This window comes from Condylura cristata, unplaced genomic scaffold (genome assembly GCF_000260355.1).
Source record: "Condylura cristata isolate star-nosed mole 26May11 unplaced genomic scaffold, ConCri1.0 scaffold00009, whole genome shotgun sequence".
NCBI classification, from domain to species: Eukaryota; Metazoa; Chordata; class Mammalia; order Eulipotyphla; family Talpidae; genus Condylura; species Condylura cristata.
This window is the reverse complement of record NW_004567110.1, coordinates 27,699,804-27,713,536: the sequence shown is the minus strand read 5'-3', so window position 1 is coordinate 27,713,536 and position 13,733 is coordinate 27,699,804. Positions and strand designations below refer to the sequence as shown.

General features: G+C 35.1%; 1 protein-coding gene across 4 annotated transcripts in view; it reads right to left on the bottom strand.

The window, feature by feature from the left end:
- Positions 1–2,014: 2,014 nt before the first annotated feature.
- The window catches only part of STK3 (serine/threonine kinase 3), a 211,910-nt gene continuing 200,191 nt past the window's right edge, over positions 2,015–13,733 (bottom strand). For 3 of the 4 annotated variants that reach the window (XM_012723058.1, XM_012723060.1, XM_012723059.1), the window contains one exon: positions 2,018–3,367. In XM_012723058.1, the coding sequence (XP_012578512.1) occupies positions 3,209–3,367 (159 nt within the window). In that variant the 3' untranslated portion in view covers positions 2,018–3,208. Of the gene's footprint in view, positions 3,368–13,733 lie in introns of all 4 variants that reach the window. The other variant, XM_004679699.2, reaches the window with a different exon arrangement.

The following is a 13,733-nucleotide window of genomic DNA, read 5'->3' as shown; positions in this document are numbered from 1 at the left end:
AATCTTTAAAAAAAAAAGTACTTAGTAATATATGTACGGTTGTTCAGCATGTATCTGACACAGTGTATCAAATAGGTCCTATTATTTCGAAATCTGTTCAATATTTTCTTCTCCAATTTATATTGACCAAATTAGCTCATATTTCAAACATAAAACTTCATGCTAAAGTCAGTGTGTAAGTACATTGTTAAGTCTCTAGAAATGAGTCATTTAAGTTCATTAAATTAAAGAAAAAACCTTCTTATCTACTGGACAACATATCCGACAATGCTCACTTTTCAGCAAGATGAAAACCTCACTCATTAGATTCAATTACATTTACAATACTCTATTTATTAAGGGACGGGGGTGTGCAGAAAGAACACTTACCTATTTTTGGAACGTTCTCAGCAACCAAGGTTAAAATAATAAGAGGTTTCTTAAACGCATTAAAATAACTAGAAAATTCTCTTTAGGCATCATGATTAACTAGACTTGAAGATCTCTTTCACAGCTTTTGATTCTTCAAAATTTACCAAAAGTTCTTTTTTTTTTTTGATTAGTAGGAGTCAGAGAGTAAGAAGAAAGGAGAAATTTAAAAACAAAAACAAATAATCCTAAATAAACTGTTGTGGTGCGTCCTATGGCTTTTAAATAAAACAATGCCCATTGTTTCTAAATACAGATATGTGTATATGTGTATTCACCCATATTTAAATAGAAATACATGCAACAATAGGGAGTAAAGTCTGCTTTACATAAAAATTGCAATGTGACTTGTATCACATTATAACATTAGATATCTTCTGTTAAAATGCTAAGACTATGGTAGAGACTTAGTAAGAGTGGTTAACAGGCACCCTGGTGGCGCAGCAGGTTAAAGCACAGCACTAAGAATCAAAAGCCACTTCCGCATGAGTTCGATCCCTGCCTGTCCCGGAGGTGACCCACGTGGTGCGGTAGACCTCTCCTGACCCACTTGCTGCTCCCCTCAGCATGTACTTCATTGATCTGCCTGTTCTGCCCTCCACTCTGTCTCTGGTGAATCCTCTCACTGCCCCTCCAACTCCGGCCTGTACCTCAGTCTGTATGAATAAATAAATCTTAAAAAAAAAAAAAAAAAAAAAGAGTGGTTAACAGGCACCACTGAACTAGTTTGCAAGAGAACCTAGCCAACTGGGGAAACATAGTCTTTAAAGGTTTCTTGTCATTTCACACTGATGGTTTTGTTTGGATGACACCAAATCAGTCATCTGATTTCACCATATTAGATAAGCTATTAAACAGGTTACTGAAAAGAAAAACAATTAAGAGTGGGAAAAAAAAATAAAAAGGTTAGCGTGATTGGTCCATTTGACTGTCCCAAGTGAACTTCAATGGAGATGTAGCTGAAGAATTATTATAAGTTTGGTCTTCATTTTAAAGCCTTTAACAGTTTCCCATATTGACTCTATATTTACTATTTTGCATCCAATGACAGAATTTACTACTTGTAAAGACTAGACAGAGCAGGGACTAATACTAATTAATGCTACTCCAAGGTACTACCTGGGGTACAAATGCCTTTAAAAAGAAATCAAAGTTTTCCAGTGATGGCATACCTTCCATGGCAGTCATCAGTGAATTCACCAGCATTACCCTTCTTTCCTTCCAGGCACACTGGTAATGGCTGTATCTCCCTGAAACTTGAAGTTAAGAAGGAATACTTGTGGTTGGCAGGCCATGTCACTTGCTGGCTGGCACTAGTGTACAACTTGCAGCACTCATCGCTTGTTGTGGTGACCACCAAGGTTGCAGGTGGTGGAAGGAGGCTCTATCAGAGGATCACTGGGTGTACATGGCAGGAGCAGGGTGCCTTGCCAACCCAGGTTGGATATGGAGCTCAAGCATGAAATAACCTGGTTGTGTTGAGCTTCTGAAGTTTCAAGGTTGCTATCACTGCATAATCTAGTCTGTCCTGATGAATATACTTTCCTCGCCTAGAAAAGACAGAATTCAGGTCATGAATTGTAAAACAAGATGTAGAGATGAAATATGCTGGATGACACAGTAAAATTTATTGTCTTTATGATTTACATGTAGTAATTAAACACACAAAAGAACAAACACTGTCAAGATGGCCATATGTAGCTCAGGAAATGACTGGTCCCAGTTCAATCATACAAATGTTCGTTCAGTTTAGAAATGAGTTTCTTTTTAATGGTTTTAATTTTTTTTTTCAGTCTCTAAGGCTTACACAGTTCAGTACAAATGTATTTTCTATTTCTTTATCGTCAGGCACATGATGTTTACCAATTCCCAGGAAATAAATGAAAGCAACAAAAAAGTCCTGTGACAATTGAGCACATTTTCAGAGAAATAAGTTTGATGAGCTTATTACAGTTAGAGACAGTTTAACTATCAGACCTACACATGAAACAATATTAACAAATTATATTTGTCTTAAGGATTTATTTCTTTTAAAATATTTACCACATATTTTTGTGCAAGAGTTTCATTGATTTCTTTGGTTTCAAATATTATATCTCTTTCTGACCTAAATATATAGTTCTATTTGTATCAAACATAAAAAAATTAAGATTTCAGAAGGTAAAAATGGAATTATTGCTTCAGTACAAAAAAAATGTCTGACCATTTGGGTACTATAGCTATTATTGCTTTGTTTCTATTGGTAAACTATCCTGGAAATCAAGGATTGTATCCCACTGTTCTCTTCTTAAAATATAATTTGATTGTTCATTATCATCTATTAATCACTTCTTACCTTTACCATGTTATCCTGATCTTGTCCTTAAAAAACAAAACAAAGTGAAATAGCATTGCATAAATAAATAAATTTACCTAAAGAGATACAATAAATAGGCTATTAGGTAAGAACAGAGACTATTGGGACATAAAACCCTTCAGTGCTGTACAATTAAACAACAGCTTTAGATTTTCAAGATCTCTATACACACAGCCTTTGCTTTACAACAGCCTTAAGGCAAGCATGCAGTTAACAGACATACATATTACATTTTTGTTATTTCTATAATTAAAAAAAAAAAAACCACAATGGATACAGTTGTGAATTCTGTCTTGTGGCAATTAACCTGGGTATGTACCATCCTTAGTTTTTTTGGCTGTTGTGTAGTTGTAAAGCACAAATCTTTAGGGATTAAAACAACACATAATATTCCTTTAGTTCTTAGTGGTTTCTTGGTTTCCAGAATAGTTACAGAAATTAGATTCAAAAGTTTTGCTGCCTTCTTTTCTTTGCATCCATCGCATCCAGAATGGGTTGTCTTTTTGCTGTGTATCTTTGACGAAGTTCTTCTATTTCTCGTTCCATCATGGGGTCCAGCGCTTTTAATCGCATCTGTAGTTCCTCTAAACTTAGATTTTTTAGCTGGGTATAGAAAAAAAAGAAAATATGAATGTAGTACAATTACCTACAGTAGCTTGAAGTCTATTAAGCTTTACCATATTTCAATGAATTCTTCACATCTTCTTTGAAATATGGCTCAAAAATTAAAACAGAGAACCACAAAGTCACATCTTGGTGTAAACTCAAGAAACTTGCAATGAAATAGTAATAATAATAAAAACCTGTTTGTAATAAAGAGCAAATGATGAAATGTGTTTTTTTAAAAAATAGGCAGAAAGACAAATCTACCAACAGACTGTCAAGATAGATTACAGACATTTTCACTCTAATCTCTCACCTCCTAGCCAGCCAAACTGATCATGAATACCTTAGAGAGCACCCAAGAATGTCACAAGATGAATACAGGTCAAATTAACCATTGACCTGCATTTTACCAAAGGCTTACAAATATAACCATCTGTTTAATGGGAAAAATATCTAAAATGCTCCTATCACAACCATTTTCACAAAGTTAAGATTTAAAATATTTTCAAACCTGATATAAATAGTGCTGTGTAAATTCTGATAATGGGCTTGGTAAAATTGAAAGTGAAGTGCTAGTCAAATTTTCACTGTATGTTATAGTTTGACAATGAACCACTGGACTAAAAGATACAGTCTGGCTATAATGATTTAGTTAGGCTAAGGTGGCTTCTGAGGACAACACCAGCATATCCTTTACTGATTTTTCTCTAGGAAAGAGTAGGAATGAGGCCTTATGTCACATGTATACAGGGGATAAAATCCATTCTGCCTTTGACAGGACCTATGGCATCCAAACTTTATTGTATACATTCATACATCAAAACGTCAAGAAGATTACCTCCTGAAAAGCTCATTTTAGGGACGTGGTCTTAGGATTTACGGGATGCTCAGAAATAAAAGAGTTTAACTCTAGGGCTTTTGTCTTTTTACATAAAAAAAATCTAAAATTTTATCTCCTTCAAAACTGACTATTAAAGCAATGATGGCAAGCAGGTGGCTTTAAAGAATTTGTTAAACCACATGATTTACAGAATGCTATTATATACTCAGCTTCTTGGTAAGTACTGAAAAGAAAACAAAGATGTACTATTTCCATGCCTTTAAGATAAACTTACAAATTAGTTAGAAGGGTAAGATGAGCAACTATAAACATTTTGGAACCCATGCACAACTCTATACAATTAAACCCAATTATATGTGGTACAGACTATAGTGGGAGGTGCTTAACTTGAATCCTAGAATAAGCTTTTCATGTGCAAATTTCTGCATGCTCAAGTGTACATTTTCCCTGGAGAGATCATCCATTGTTTTTTTAGGGGGATTTCCAACAGAAAAGAGAGAAGTCTCAGTAAGATAAGGAATTCCCTTTTGGGGGTGGGGACAGGGACTAGTCCTTGAAGAGAAGGTGCCTCAGGGCAATGGGCAGGACCTTCAGGAGGAGGCCTGACCAAGGTAGGAGAAAGAAGGAGGGACACTAGAGGAGTGAGGGATGGTGGGGCTCTGATAGCCAGTCAACTCTGGAGCAGGACTTGGTTTTAATGTAACAAAAACTTCAAACTTACTTTGTTTTAAGAAGAACATTGTCTTTGGTTAATTTATGAGCCATGTGAAAAAAGCTCTGATTTCCTTGTAGCATGTCAACTTTAACCAAAAATAACATTTCATCTTCACTTTACTCATCATACCTAGGCCTAAGTGACTTTAGGCTCCAAAAATCAAATCCATTATCAACTGAAAAAGATTTGTCATCACTGTGGGCACTGAAAAGAATGAGTCACACACAGACTGAAGAAAATTCAAGAGTAGTTTCAGAAAGATAGGAATGGCAGTATTACGTGAAAGAGAGCATAGGCTCCCAGACAATGACCCGGATGATCACTCAGGTTATCATTCAGCTGTATACAAGTTCTGGTAGGTATGAATATGCCCTGTTATTTTTTAGACACACATCACCAAAAGAACCTAGCACATTATATTTAATTACCATGTATATTTATATGTAACTGCATCTTTAATATGGTCACTGACATTCTTCTCACTGTTCCAACAGAGAACTTGGAAACTTTCTGAGCTATGCAAACAGGTGACAGTGAGATGCAGGGCTACTATAAAGCTACACTTCCCTGAGAAAGATAAGGATAACTGGTATCTACATGAGATCCAATTCCATTTTGTCTCAATTTCAGCCTCTGGCAATCTTTTCCATCTATGAATTCCTATATGACATTTATCATTTAAGCAATACAATTTATTATTTGATTCTAGTCATGAATTATTCTATAATAACTTTATGTGTGAGTTTCATGTCTCACTCCAGATACTCTACAAAAATATTTAAACTGTAGAGAATGTACAAGAGCTAGAAACTATTCAACTATTCTGCTAAATATGATATGAAAGTGAGTAGAAAAACAGGAATATAGAATGACTCAGAGGAATCCATTATTTTAAGATTAGGAGAAATAATATCATATGAAGCAAACAATTATTGTCACTTTTAATTTTTTTGAAATTAATATATTCCTGTAAATATACTACCAAAACGGGGGCAAACTGCCAATAGTTTATAAATACTGTGTTATAGTAATGGACTGAATTTAGCTACTCAGAAGAAAAATTTTTTCCTTTAATAGGGATGTTTTCCCTGCAGTACACTTATATTTTCAATATATAGAATTATGAAAAACAGGTCTGAGATACTGGCGAACAATTATCTCTCATTGTTAGAGAATTAGTTGTTCATGCAAGCAAATTCATAAAGTATCTAAACCTTAGTTCATTATGTGATACATTTTGTTTCAATCATTTTGAACAGAAAATCTAGAGTTTTATACATGATATGCCTCTTTCTACAGCATGGGACACAGAACCTGAAACAACTTTCTTCAATGATAAATCCCCATTATTATCTATTACTAATTTGTGCCATCTATTAATTTGCTCAATTCTTCTTGGCTTTTGAACTTCATCTGAGGAAAAGCTAGTAGCTCCTTTTCATGGCCATCAATGGGAATATGTTCTTTTATTGCGACTTTAAGTTTTTTAAATCTATTCAGAATCGGAAAAGCAATTAGACAATCTTATAAAGTATTACACTAAATAAGAATAGATATTAAGAGAAAGCCTGAAACTATTTTGGGAGAGACAGAGCATGGCTTTAGTTTATAACTTTTTCTAGTATTTCTATATCTTTTTTTTTAAAGATTTATTTATTTGTACATACAGAATTAGGGTACAGGCCAGAGAACTCAGGGGCGGTGAGAGGCTTCACCAGAGACAGAGTGGGGAGCAGAACAGGCAGATTGATGAAGTACACTGCCGAGGGGAGCAGCGGGCAGGAGAGGTCTGCCGCGCCATGTGGTCACCTCCGGGGCAGGAGGGGATCGAGCTCATGTGGAAGTGGCTTTAGCTTCTCAGTGCTTTAACCCGCTGCGCCACCAGGGAGGGCCTCTATATCTATTTTTAAAATCTGATTTCAGATTTGTGGCTGTGTTAAGGTTGAGGTTACAGGAATTTTGACTTCTATATAAGCTATGCTTTCAAGGAGGATGTCAGAGAACTTGAGAAAATTCATTTAAATAATTGACATTTTCTGTAGATCAAACACTAGATAAAGAGATGAAATTCTCCTGAAGATTTTGCAATTTGCTGCAAGAAAGGTCCATATACAACTAACTCATTGAAGGAAGAGTAAACTGAGAAGACAGGAAACAGAACAGGGGAGAAGGGAAAAAAGCATGAGCAGAAACATCAGAAACATCAACACACAAATACCTGACATTCTGGAGATGCTGGTTAACTGCTGGGATGTGCAAGGATAGGGAAAGGAGCTCAGGAGATGAAGAAGGATGGGGAGGAGAGGCCTTAAGCCCTGCTGCAACAGCCTTTCTGTAGATAAGAAAGAAATGCTAGGTAATCCTGTTCATAAATGATGGCACATGTGAATGAGCTAAAAATTTCTCTAATAGCAGATATAGAAAATGGATTGTCAGGAGACAAAAAAAGGACACAAGAAGATTCATCCAAAGGTTACTACGGAAGCTGGGCAAACTGGACCACCACATGCAAAGAATGAAATTAGACTATTATCTCACACTGTAAACAAAAATCAACTCAAAATGGATAAAAGAACTGAACATAAAACCTGAAACCATGAAATATATAGAAAAAAATATATGTAAAACACTACACAAGTTGCATCTCAGTAACATCTTTAAAGACTCATCCTCCACAGCAAAGAAAATGAGGGAAATGATAAACAGCTGGCACTACATCAAATTAAAAAGCTTCTGTACAGCAAAAGAGACATTAACCAAAACAAAGAGACACCCTACTGATTGGGAAAAAAAAAAACTGCACTTCACACTGATAGGGAATTGATCACAAAGATATATAAAAAAACTCATATTACTCGAGAAAAAACAAAGTAAATAATCCAGTCAAAAAGTGGGCAATAGAACTCAAAAGAACTCAACTTCTCCAAAGATGACATGCAAATGGCCAACAGACATAAGAAAAAATGATCAACATCCCTCATAATCAAGGAAATGCAAATGAAAACCACAATGTGATACCACTTTACACCAGTAAGAATGGCCCACATTTAAAAAACTAACAACAACAAATATTGGTGAGGATGTGGCAAAAAAGGAACTCTCCTACACTGCTGGTAGGGATGAGGACTGGCCCAACTACTATGGAGGTTCCAGATTACTTAAAATGGGTATGCCATAGGAGCCAATAACTCTACTCCTAGGAATCCACCTACATGACACAAAAACATTAATTCAAAAGGACACATGTTATGTTTATTGCAGCACTTCTTATAATAGTTAAGACTTGGAAGTAATCCAAATGTATAAAAATAGATGACTGGATCAAGAAAATATGATACATATGCACAATGGAATACTACTCAGTCAAAAAAAGATAATGTAATGCCATTTTCGGCAACATGGATGGAGTTAGATGGGATATTATGCTCAGTGAAGTAAGTTAGATGGGATATTATGCTCAGTGAAGTAAGTCAGAAAGAAAAAGAAAAATATCAGATGGCTTCACTTATAGGAGGAGTACAGAGAAATAAATTCAGAGATTAGGGGAAAAGATAGTAATCATTAAAAAATACAACAAAGGCAAACAAAAATAATCAGACAGCTATAAATTAGAGACACTCTGTGTGGGAGGAGGAGAAAGAGAGATCAAGATGAGAGCAGGAAGTACACACGAACTAAAGTGATTGTGTACGGGTGAATTGGTGGTGAAAATTCTATGGGATCTAACCTGATGTAAAATACATACACATAAAGAAATTAAATATAATCAACAACAAAAGGTTACTACAGAAGATTAGTGAGAAGAGGAGGCTTCAAGTAGCAATGTCATATTTAGATTTTAATTTCTAGATTAAAATTTAGGGTTTTAGATTCTACGAGATATTTGTGCTCCGGGAATGCTTAGTATGTAGGATGAGGATAAGATTATTCAGGAAAAAGCTTTCTCTCTGATCTTATGATTTGTCTATGGTATCCAACAGAAAATAACTCTTAAACCATAGCATTTTATGTTCAAAGGCTCTTATTTCTTAACAGAACAGAAATATTCATAGGTTTGTAAAGAGTTATACTTTATAGTCTCATCTAGAAAAAAATATGTATTTTTTTTCCTAGTATAACTTTCTAGTTTTTACACAGTGGGTCTGATGTAGACAGGAACTTCTAACTGGTTTTGACTTCTAATTAATCCCTAATAACATATATTTAGCACTTTGTGTTTTTATAGCTATCAAGCCTCCCACAGGCATGAAAATGGTTCAGGGAACAAATGTGGTAGAAGTAGCTTATTCCATCTCTTGGGAAACAGTACTGCTCAATGCCTTGGTAATAAAAAGAATAACAAATCAGATAAAATTTTATGTAGCCCTATAATGAAAGAAGTGGTCCTATAATGTCACATAATCCTTTAAGAGTCTTTTAAATGCTAACTTAGCACTCTTTGTTTGTTTTTTGACTAATATGATAGTACTAGAAGGGAAAAATGAGTTTTCCTAAATTAATTTCCATACATAGTGACAAAAGTGTTCCTCATTAAAATCAGTTTACTGAAAATTTTCATAAATAAGAAACAAATTCATTTCATAATTGTTTATAGAGCAAGAGAGGTTGTGACAAATCAATTTAAGTTTATATGTTTTTTTTTTAACATAGTTAAGAAATGTTACCTGTGAGCCATCTTTCCATAATACAAGGGCTCAATATATGTTTTAGACTAATTTTACTTAATAAAAGTTAGTTTTTAATTCAATGCTAAAGTAGAACTTGCACAGTCAACAATAATTCTTAAATCTTCAGGCCTAACATTCTGAATGAGTGTTGTAGCTTGACAATCTTTACAAACCAGAACATATAACTTAAGTGAATAAATGGGCCAATACATAGTAAGGACAACTCGAATGCAAAGGCAGAAGCAGCACATACAAGTTCTTCAAAACACAATCAAAGAAAAAGAAGAGTTTTGGAACAATACTGCTTGACAACTTGAGGCCTTTTTTTTCTACTCACAAGAATTTTTGCTTTTCTGGGACATCTGGAATAAGAAGTATCAGGGGCAAGTCATAATAACAGTAGAGAACAAAATCAATTTTCTTTATAAAAGGACTTAAATTGAGATCAGGTAAACTGACTGCATGGATCTGAAACACAATTTGAGATTGAGGACTATTAAAAGCTACTGCAGGTGACTAAGTTATACTAAATTGAGCAGAAACAAAGTTACTTTAGGTATGAAAATGAGTTTGTTTGCTCAAAATTGCACTCCTGGTTAACCACACATACATGACCCAACCTTTAGGTCAACACATTTGTCTCGTTATACCAAGTATGATATTCTTAATCTAACCCTCTCAGAGAATTCAAAATGTTGTCACCACAAAATGTTGTCACCACAAATTGAGGGGAGGAGGATTTCTACTGACAAATTTGCTGGCTTGTTAACCTGAACTGAAAGGAAAATGGCTTTTAAGTGTTCTGCCATGGGTAGAAAACACTGGATATGACATTCTTATAAAACAATGGATTAAACTACAAGCAAAAAGCAGATATGCTATCTTCCTGAAATTTTCAGGTCAGCTGGTAGGCTCAGAATCTGTCAGTTCTTACAAAAAGTTTTTTTTAAAATAAATTAAAGACCTAAAGAAAACCTTTGAATTTCTTAACGATAACAAATAGGATAGGTACATAAAGTAAGTAAAAAAAGTCAAAACTACTTTTCAGCAGAAGTCAACATTTTATTTGAAAACTGGTATTTGTACTTTAGTGACAGCTTGAATATAGAGTTCATCTGTTAATGATAGCTCTGGAGAATCACATTTCATCTAGGAGGTAAGATCACAGATCAATATTCAAAAATATTATATTTATCAGTATTCCTTAAAAGAAAATCCACATAAAAGATATACAAATGAGTAACTCTCTATCTCTTGTACAAGACCTGAAATAAGAATATGGAAAATAAAGATCAAATTAACACTGATTATTTTGCTAGCTTAAACTTTTACTAAATAGAATTATTTCTACTTATTTATTTTCTTACATCAGTTAGTTCTGTACAGTATTCTATTTCTCCCTCTCAGGAGTCATGGAACCCATGATTCATCTCTATAGCCCCTTATGCCCTTTGCTCCCCTGTTGTGACCCTTCTCTCTCTCCATTCCTTGCAGTGTGCCTCAAATCTATGGTCAGCTTGCAAGTTTTGTCTTGACTCTTGGTATGGTTTATCTATATTCCTTATATAAAAGAAAATCCAGTATTATCTTTTTCCTTCTGCCTTACTGTGTGTAGCATAATCCCTTCTAGCTCCATCCATGTTGCTGCAAATGGCATGAGTTTGTCTTTTTTTTTGATTGCTTAGTATTCTATTTTAAAAATAAATAAATATAGGCCCTCCCTGGTGGCGCAGCGGGTTAAAGCACTGCACTGAGAAGCTAAAGTCACTTCCGCATGAGTTCGATCCCTGCCTGCCCCGGAGGTGACCACATGGCGTGGCAGACCTCTCCTGACCCCTCCCGCTGCTCCCCTCAGCAGTGTACTTCGTTGATCTGCCTGTTCTGCTCCCTACTCTGTCTCTGGTGAAGCCTCTCATCGCCCCTGAGCCTCTGGCCTGTACCCCAGTTCTGTATGTACAAATAAAAAATAAATCTTTAAAAATAAATAAATATATATATATGTGCATATATATATATATTTATATATATATTACAACTTCTTGATTCATTTATCTATTTTGGAGCATTCAGGTACTTCCATATCTTAGCTATTGTAAATAGTGCAGCAATAACTAGGGTGTAGGTTTCCTTTCAAATTAGTGTTTTTGTGTTCTTTGGGTATGTTCTCAGGAGTGGATCATTTTTAAGAGCCTCCACATAGTTTTCCATAGTGGCTGGACCAGTTTACATTCCCACCAGTAAATAGGTTCCTTTTCACAATATCCTTGCCAGCATTTCTTGTTTCTAGGGTTTTTCAAATATGGGCAACTCTCACTGGTAAGAGATGGTATCTCATTGTGGTTTTAATTTGCATTTCCCTAACTGCCTGTTGACCATTTGCATTTTATCTTAGGAGAAGTAGAATTATTTCTGAACTCCAGAAGAAATATTGGAAGGCTGCTTATTATTGATCAGGATGAGTTATCAGTAAAATCAGAAATTTAAGCTTTTGTAGCCAGTGTAATATAAAAGCATAAAATGCCACATTTGAGTGATGAGAAGGAATTATTTTCTAAGACAATTTCATTTTGAAAGATCTGGAGGAAAACATTCTGTTTTTTACATTATTTTGTTTTTTAAGTAATTAAATTAGATTTTTTTTTAAAAAAAGGTCAATCTTAAAAAACAGCAGAAACAGTTATCATGAGGTTTTTAAATGCATAAATGCAATAACAATTCAAGACTTAATGGGTTCATGCATTGCTGATAAAATCAGTTTGTCAAAATAAATGAGATACCACCACAATGAAGCAAGTGATCGTACATGTAAATGTTAACACATTTAGTCAAATAGTCAATCAAGAAAATCCTGTACAAGGTTTGCCCTGTTTACTGGGAAAACAAACTCTTCCTAGCAACTTGTTTAAATAAATCTCACAGATGCCACAGACCTTATTAGTGGCCTGTGATTAAAAAAATATGGATTGCTAATACTGTATCCTGACTCATCTATTTCCCCATCTGCTAGCAATTCTAACAATATGAACTATCAACAGAATGGCTAACAACAATAATTTTTTATGGCAATTTTGATGCTGACTTGCCTATAGTGTTTTATAAGGTTTACTAGTACATGCCTTAGACTGTTTTCAGTTGTTTGTGGCCTGGAGCAACTTATTCCTTTTCCCCCTAATATTCCATTTTAGCTCAAACCTTTACTGTGTTGAATAGAATTTGGTTTGGTTTTACAAAACACTGTTCATGGAGGATGCCACACTCATTTTAACTAATAGTGTGAGTGGGAAACACACCAAAGTGCTAGTCAAATCCACTGATTAGTTCTATATTAACAGGTAAGGGCCGTCTGCCAAAATTTCTGAGCAACAGTGATAGTAAGTAGTAAAGTAAAAACTTAAAACATCAACGTATTAAGGCTTTTTAAAAAAAATTTCTGGCCACTTGGAAGTATATAATAAAAGAACTCTTGAATCAATCCCAATTCTGGGATTATACTTGAAAACTGCCAGGAAGTGTCTATGCTAGTTGTTTTAATCTTAGAACATTCAGAGTAAATTTAACATTTAGATTACATTTTCATTCCCAAAGAAAACCATTTCTTATGGACATCAGTGGAAGAAAAGAGGAAAAGTGCCAATTATTGGTCACTGAATGTTGTCATTTAGGGTAGTGTAAGCCAATACCCTGGGTCTTATGTATTTAGTAATGTAATCCCAACAACCACCTGTGGGGAAAATATTACCAAACTCACTTTATGGCTAAGGACAGAAAGCTCAAGTGACTTACTCTGGTTCACATAGGCGCAGGCACTAAAAGACAGCATCAAATCCATTAACGTAAATTTGAAGTAGAACCTACTGAAACCTGTTTCTTGGGTCTCCCAAGAACTATTAAATCATGATGTTTTCAACACAATGTTACAGGATGAAGATAGGTAAATATTACATTAAAAATCCTACCTTGGCCCTCCCCGGTGGCGCAGCGGGTTAAAGCACTGCACTGAGAAGCTAAAGCCACTTCAGCATGAGTTCGATTCCCGCCTGCCCTGGAGGTGACCACATGGCGTGGCAGACCTCCCCTGACCCGCCCGCTGCTCCCCTCAGCAGTGTACTTCCATGATCTGCCTGTTCTGCTCCCCACTCT